Source organism: Formica exsecta, unplaced genomic scaffold (assembly GCF_003651465.1).
Source record: "Formica exsecta isolate Colony F162 unplaced genomic scaffold, ASM365146v1 scaffold237, whole genome shotgun sequence".
Lineage (NCBI taxonomy): Eukaryota > Metazoa > Arthropoda > Insecta > Hymenoptera > Formicidae > Formica > Formica exsecta.
Genome location: NW_021849649.1, coordinates 990665 through 998979, shown reverse-complemented (window position 1 = coordinate 998979; position 8315 = coordinate 990665). Strand labels below are relative to the sequence as shown.

At 36.8% G+C, this 8315-nt stretch overlaps 2 protein-coding genes across 2 annotated transcripts in view; one reads left to right on the top strand and one right to left on the bottom strand.

The window, feature by feature from the left end:
• Positions 1-4684: 4684 nt before the first annotated feature.
• Positions 4685-5077, bottom strand: LOC115235916 (28S ribosomal protein S21, mitochondrial). The gene has a single exon (XM_029808015.1). It carries the CDS (start codon positions 5074-5076, stop codon positions 4804-4806), a length of 273 nt encoding a protein of 90 aa, XP_029663875.1. The 5' UTR covers position 5077; the 3' UTR covers positions 4685-4803.
• Positions 5078-5930: 853 nt separating this feature from the next.
• LOC115235917 (armadillo repeat-containing protein gudu) overlaps positions 5931-8315 on the top strand; it is a 7446-nt gene continuing 5061 nt past the window's right edge. The window contains exons 1-3 of the mRNA XM_029808016.1: positions 5931-6033; positions 6641-6803; positions 7897-8200. Of these exons, the coding sequence (XP_029663876.1) occupies positions 6751-6803; positions 7897-8200 (357 nt within the window). The 5' untranslated portion in view covers positions 5931-6033; positions 6641-6750. The remainder of the gene's footprint in view (positions 6034-6640; positions 6804-7896; positions 8201-8315) is intronic.

Genomic DNA, 8315 nt, shown 5'->3' with positions numbered 1-8315 from the left:
TTTTTCTAAGAAATAATCGTTACAATTATCATGAAAAGTAAACATGGTTCTTCTCGTATTATTTATTTTAAGTGACACAGTTTTTCTCAGGCGAGATAAACATGAAAGAAAAATTTCAGTCTGAAAGTCAGAAAACAATAACAAAAACAAATCGGGAAACAATACCCTCGTATAAGAATAAAATAGAATGAAAATATATAGCAACAAAAGATTTGTCTCTTAGCTAGATCGCATTCAGTAGCTCGTCTACCTTTTGATAGAGCGGACAGCCCTTTGGCTGAGAAAGGGCGAGTTTTAGCGAGAGTTAAACCGTCAATGTGACAGTTCGGCGACGTGACAGCGGGATTTGGACGCGTAGTAAAACTTTGGGGACCAAATTACGTCGCGGCTCATTTAGCTTTCTCGATGCACCTATCGTCGGCGACCTGTGATCGGTGCGACCGGCGACCTGAACTTCGCCAATTGGAATATTTAAAGCCTCGAAAAAAGAGAGAGAGAAAGAGAACTGCGCATTAACTAGCGACCGAGTCCGAAAGTAATTTTGAGGCTTCCCTTGCAATATGCAACGAGGGGACACGGCCGTTTCTGTGCCGCTTTTGTATACTCGGCTATTCATGAACGGCCACCTCGGGGTCCCCGAGTAATCGTCCTACAACGAACGACGTCCTCGAAGGACTCGTAGGAGAAATATTGAACGAATCGATCGCTGTCTCTCCATCGATAAATCGAATACATTGGCTGACGTTCTTCTTAATTTCGTTAGCGCAAGATTATACGTTCGACGTCGGATTTTCCGTTAAATCGAGAGAATTTTCCGAGTTGGACGAACGCATTTAACGCGATGGGAATACAAGGAGCCTCGTGTTGCGCGACGGGGGAGTTACGTCAGTTATCTCAGCCGAAACCCCGATCAACGTCAGTTTCCTGTTCGATTTAGGGATTATTCGTTGATGCGGGATGGTACTTGATATCGCGACCGGATACAAAATTGAACGGGCGAGAGTCCATTACTCCCCGTTAATGCATACATACATATTTCGTGGCAATCAATCGCGTTTAAGATTGACTAAATTACAAGTTTCGAATTTAACGTTTCATTTCAGCTTTGAGACATCGTCTTTTGATTTCGTAAATTTCCTTTTCGAGATCACAAAGGATTGAAGAGAGACAAATAGAGTGAAAGAGAGAGAAATCGAAGATGAGTCAAGTATCGAATATAATATATTTCGCGTGTGTGGAACACAATCGAGATATATATTTTGGATCTCGCGTATTTACCGAGAGGTACTGTTTATCAATTTAGTATCTTGAACTGCTCAGGACGCTAAGTCAATATTATGTTATGCAGCAAATTTGTCTTTAGCGGTCTGCGACGATGAACGCGACGACCGAGTTAAATAGATTCTGTTGAACGTGGAAAATCAGAGAGAAACGAGATGCTGACGAGTTGTGCGCGCGGGGGATGAACAGAAAGGGAAGAGGGGGAGAAGGGAATAAAAGGCAAAATCGGGAAGAGATCAGCGCATTCGCGCGCGTACATGAATCTGTGCTTTATGACCATGGCTATAAAATTCCCGCTAATTCCACCTCTTCCAAACTTTTTCTCAGAGGCCCGAAGGGGGGGGGGAAGGGGGGCAAAGGACGGTTAATTCCGCGCAAGGTGAGATCTCGATGGATAAATCCCGCGGTTTCCGGAGGTTCTCGTAATGGAGTGACAAAACCGCGAAAAAGCACTCTCTATAATTTTTTTTTCTTTTTTAGAAAAGTAAGCTTTCTCTTCCACACGTTAAACCGCTTAGGCAAAAGATTGTCCATTTGTAATCCGTTATCGTTTACTTTAATTCTCACGATTTTGCATAACGCAAGCTAATTATATATTGTACGGAAAATATAACGCTATATTATTAATGATATAATTATATTTTATCATAAAACCAAAGCAAACACAAATGATATTGGATTTCCCATATGATATTGGGTTTCTCACATAACGTATATCTCGTAAATGTAAATGCAATTGGATTTCTCATATATCATAATACAAGTCCGCAGACTTGTACATAATCTTAGAAATATAATGTATCGCTTCTCCTTCTCAAATGGTAATCGAATTCAAGAGGTACTTGGTATCGATTTTTAAAGTGAGAGAATAAGTCGGTGTCGGTGAATAAAGTTTGCGATAAGCGCAGCTCGTTCGCGAACTTGACAAGGCAAACTCTTAAATCCGAAATTTTCGATGCGACTCTGAAACTCGACGCATCCGTCTCGCGGGAAAGCGATCCTCGAGTTTCTGTTTAAAGACAGACCCGACATAATTTCGCATCCACTTCGAACGTTTTGATAAGTGAGACCAAGCGTCGGAGTGATGTTTAAACAAAAATTTCACAGATCTGCACATCTCTCGATTGTGCACTTTTATCGTTAACCCGGCATATATGTATGACTGATGTAGAAAATACGATGATCGATGATAATATTTATGTAAGTATTTTTCGACGGATCGATGGCTCTCGCTCAACTTTTTGCACGATTGTTTTATTTAAAATAAATAAAATAAAATTACGCAGATAAATAAAAATCACATTTTCCAATAAATTCAAGATAGATTTACTTTGACAAATATTTAATTCGACTTTTAATCGCGTAAAAATCCAACGTTAGCAATTTTATTACGGTTGAGCTTTTGTGAAGAAAAATCTCTATCGAGTAAATAAATCTCTTTTTTTTTTATACGATCTCCATTCATTTCGACTGTTTTCTACCAGCACGCTCGAAGCTCGAAATCCGATCTCTCCACACAACGTAATATCCAAAAGCACTTGCGCAATAATGGAGCCATCATGTCATTCGGTCGGCGGGGAAGGCATACGCGGAGTTTCAAATCGAGATGGTTTAAAAGGGGGAAGGAGGAGGAGGAGGAGGAAGAGGAAGACGAGAATGGTGGTAGAGGATCGAAGGGAAGAAGACCGAGGGGCCATAGGCAGGGTGGCATCCCCCGGGAACTGAGAAATCCGGTTCTGGGCAAACTGTCTTGCGAGTAGTTGGTCGGATAGTTTCGGATCCAGATTCCCGGGAGTTAAGCCAAACCACCCCTTCTCAAGCGAGACGACGGTCGTGTCCCGTCTACCCTCTGCCGTTCTCTTCTCTTCTCGCGGCGCGACGACAGTGCGGTTCCGATGGCTGAAATGAGATCCGTTTGCCACTCCTAGTTACGAGAATAACGTACCGCGTTAGGTCGGATTTATGACGACTGAGATCGAATAAATTGCGGATTATACGACTTGTCGAGCGCATTAAGGAACGTGTCCCTTTGGCCGCGTCGACTTCTCGAGATTTATAATCATTTAATCCTTTCGGGGACAATCTATTCATTATGACTAATATTTACATATTTTATGAGATATTATATGAGGCAGTAGGCAGTTTGACATATTTTGGATGAATCACATTCCTGATACTAATAGCATTCTCTTTTGTCTGTATTTGAAATGATTATTAATAGATTTATTAATTAAATCACTCTTCTGGATTGCAATTGCACAATATTACAAATTAATAAAAGTTTCTCTCTCTCTTTTTCTCTATTTATTTTAACATCTGCTTTTATTTCCACTTTTAATTTTTGGAAATTAACTAGATCCATACAAACATTTTTATGAGAAAATGAAAGATAAACAATTCAAAAAATAAATAAATTCAAATATGAGAAATATATAATTAGAATATTTCATATTAAATATATTTGTCCAAAATATATCATGGGATTTAATTCAAGCGCCAATATAACGCGATATAATTTTTCGAAAATTGGTAACAGACAATATTCTAACAGATACAAAAAATAGCGATAAATTTTTGTTGTGACACCTAGAAATCTACCTATATCAGCAAGACATTTTTTTGAGTGTTCGGTTCGCGCTAACATCCTAGCGGGACGTTATGTTTCGCCAAACACTTTTCGCTACGAGAACGATTTTGAAAATCGAGTTGCGAGCGCGAACAGAACTTACTTATTTTACTCTAATACAGCATCGTCGTTCGCTTTATCGCCAAATGGAGAATACAGAAACGACCGCGAGCGCGGTTCTTTTCTCTTTCTCGCTCTTTATACTCTCCCTCTCTCTCTTTCTCTCACCGACAACCTTCGCTAGAAAACTTGGCATGGCCGGGGACACCACTATCTATTCAATTTTCGCCAAGTTGGCGGAGTCGTTGCCAGGAAAACCGACCGACCAACCGTTTTGTCTTTTCTCACCTCTCTCGCGAAAGAAAGATGATGAAAGTCGCTTCCCGAAAGAGGGATGGGAATAAAAAGGAAGAGAGAAGCGAGCTTTTTGCGCAGGCTGACTTTCTCGAGTTACTTATGGCGCGAGATAACGGGAAAATGCGTTTCTGTCCGTCAGGATGATTTTTTATTTCGCTCCTTGACGCTGCATTAGCGTTTGAACCGTTGTGTTGTTGATCTATATCACCTCGCGCATTACTTATTAATTCTTCATTTTCTCAATGCAATATACGCTAATTGATTTATATCCACCCCTTCATATATGGAAATATATTTCAAAATCTGTCATTAAATATTGCACTAAAAGTAATATTAGCGATTCTGTAGTTAGAAAAAAGAATGGATATTTTTATATCAAATGTGCCAATAAAACAGAAACAAGAAATAATAACAGTATTGTTGCGATAGCATATTTTCTATATTTTTCTGTGTGTTGATACCGACACTCATAAATAAATCATGTGGATAAGCTTGTGGATAACTTTGCAACTGTACAATTGAAACTAAAATTTATAATCTTACGATGCACCAGGAAAAGGGTCCACTCTATTTTTTCGTAGAAGAAACGTGATCTTCCTGTCCATGTCCTCGTTGTAAATCGCTTTACACTTTTCAAAATTGACCCTGCGTCTGACGTAGGTCGGTTTCTCGTAGTACCTGGTACGTCTGTATTGGCCAAATATGTCCTCTTTGGATAATATGCGATTTAATATGCGACATGCCTTGTCCACGTCGTTGTTCTGTACAAAAATTGTACGGCTGACGAATTGAGCATGTCGTAGAAGACTCATTTCTGCAAAAAGAAATGTTAGCAATTATATTTTCATATTTATGACTGTCTCATATAAAATTGGAATCCAGTTTTTTTTTAAAATCATTTTGGGTAAAATATACAGCAGATATGTAACAAAAACTAAGAACACTAAGAATTAAATATATACATATATATAAAAATTTAATATACGTAGCTACTAAAATTAATACAAAAAGTCAGAAAAATAATAAAAGTTTTTCTCTTGTTACGGCAATTCCACAAATTCAAAAATTATGATATAAATGTTATTGCGCATTAGCACTGATTTTAGGTTAGGGTTAAGGTTAAAAATTAATCATGTTATCTTCTTTAATTCCCTTAACTACAAATGTTTTTAATCCACCAAACGAGATACTTTACTCACTAGAAGATATCACAAAAAATCATTAACTTAGTTGTAAATTTACACTGATTAACCCGAGCACTATCGATTCTGGACGACACAGCTAAATAATGCTCTTTCGCGCACTTTCAGTTCAAAACAAGACAAGTAATGCCATCTAGTCGCTGCAAATTAAATTAAAACAATAGTTTCGAACGATAAAGTAGGTAAAGACTGTACGACATTTTATACTACAAGAAATAACCGTAAAAATATTAAGTATTTTCAATATACTTAATTATTCTTCATTTCCGCGGGATAATCGCAAAAGAATTTTATGTGTCCTAAAAATAACACGTTGAGCAGTGTGATGATGATAAAGTAAACTACCAGGCAATGAACGATCTGTAAAAAAATCAATATTTTAAGATATATACATTTTGACGAGAAAATGAGAGAGAGAGAGAGAGAGCGAGAGGGATATAGTACGTAAATATTCGTAAATTACTTCTCTGTCTTTCAGGTTGTAACCGAAACACCATCTGCATATGCAAAGCCAGACACTCAACGACAGCAACAATAAAATAACGGCGAATGGTGAAGCGTATATGTGTACGGTAAACATTTGTTTATGTTGTGCAGAATCTCTTTTTCATAGCTTTTCCATCTCTTTTCACAGCTGATGCATGTTTTCAGGGAAATCGCTATATCGTTTCGCTAAAAATGAATTTTTTCGACGAATACGAGATTTGACGAGGTGTTTCCATATTTTATTCCATTAAAGTGTCTTCTTCCCCGAATCAGTGTTGTTGTCGATATCACGCGTTCGAATAAACTTTTGAAAAATTCAAATGAACTTTTGAAGAGGGTGGACATAATTTTACGAAGCGCTTTCAACATATAGGGGTACCAATAATTTGCGTAACATTTTTATGATATCCGTTTTTACAAAACGTGTTGATAAGTTTCTATGCGATATGTTTTCAAAAATGACTGAGAATTTTGTGAAGAGATATCGTCCATCAATGTCCACCAAATGAAAATTGACGTGTTCAAAAATGGCTTACTTCAGGCGCATAATATCGCATAAATATCGGTATTTCAAAAAAAAAAAAAAATGCAATCAATGTTTTATTCGCAAGTTTTCGTTCGGGCAAGGCAATGGATTTCAAGCGAAATTAGCTATAATTGTTTGATCGATACTGTTACTCTATTCCAGCGTGGAGATTGTCAAACGTGTCTCGAGCTCAAAAACGAATACTTCTCGAAAAAGGTTTCTTTTTGCTGTTCTTTAAATTTACTGCAAACTTTATGTTTGCTGTATAAAAAATGCCTCCGAAGAAGAAGAAAGAGATTGTGCCACAGGAGATGAATCATGTTGAGTAAGTAAATTGACACAAACGAATTTATGCAGAAACGAATCACACGATTTCACACTGGTTTAGTTTCGCTTTTGTATAAATGTGCTATTGTTTATTTATCATATACATATAGAAAGAGGATTATTATATATATTATTAATTTATATGATTAATTATAAATGATACAATTCGAAAATATAATAAAATATATCGCACACAAATCTATTCAATTACTAGGTAGAATCAGGTGGAGAATGTGGAGTAGGGAGGAACAAGCTCTTCGTTAATAATCAACAACCGCTTTGTTCTGTGTGTATGTGTGTGTGTGTGTGTGTGTGTACGCCCGCGCTGTTCAACTCGTATTTAATAAGTATTGAATATGCAATACTTTTTCTCTTCGCGCATTTCTCTTTACCTTTATCAAGATATTTTATCGAACCGCATCAAAACCAGATTCTGAAAATTTACTTTTTTAAACTCGATATTATACTGGAAATATCTGACGATTCTTTCGAAGAGGATTAATGGAACTTTGATGTTCGAGAAATTTTCTTGAAAATGGCCATTCTCTTCATGATGGGCGGTTACATGGCTTCACAGCTCAAATTCCAATATCAAAGTGATATATACTACAAAAGCTCTTTTTGGAGATAATTTTATATTCGACGAAAAAATTTACTCGCCGATTTAAATTTCTTTGATGAATTTAGCATGTTGATTCTTCCACGCCTAAAATTTTTAATCCCGAATTTGATCGCTTATTATTTACAGATTTTAATGTTTTTACATTTGGCGATTACATTTTTTCAATGTTTATAAATTTTAGCGATGTCTTTGTAAGCAAATTCGTATTTTCATCTATAAAAAGAAAATTGTTTCCCAATCAAAAAAGAAATTCCCTCCAAGAGAGAGAACTCGTCAGAGAAAGTTATAATAAAATTATAAAAAATGTTATAGATGAAATATTTTCATATTTCAAATTTGAGATTAATCTAGAGAGTCACTATGCATTCTAAAAATTTAAAGAGAAAAAGAGATCTATAATATGTAGTTTCTAATAGATAAAACTTTCAAAATACAGAATTAAGCGAGCTTACTAATTTCGTTTCTGTAGATCAGAGCCAGAAATCGCAGAGACGACTGAACCTGAGGCTACAAAACCACAGATAAATGTACTCACCGGCGAACCTTATGGACCTCGACTGCGTGTTATCAGCGAAAAAGCCGAAGAGGAAAGTTCGGACGACGAGCCGGAGTCGGAGAGCGAAGAAGAGCCCAGATATCGCCAAGAAGATCATCTCGAAGTACCTTCCGAGTTCTGGCATATACAGAAGCTCATTAAGTACATGAAGGCCGGCAACCAAACTGCCACCATGGTATCTCTGTGTCTACTGAAGGATTACGATCTCACCGACAAGGTTCGTTTTATTTCTATTTGATATAATAAAATTATTTATTATTGTATTATATTATAAAGTAAAGAAATAAAGAGAATATATTTTATCTATATATATAAACAGATTGAGTCGTGTT

Excerpts from the sequence above, each read along its gene's own strand:
- LOC115235916 (XM_029808015.1), bottom strand. The coding sequence starts at position 5,076 with ATGAGTCTTCTACGACATGCTCAATTCGTCAGCCGTACAATTTTTGTA.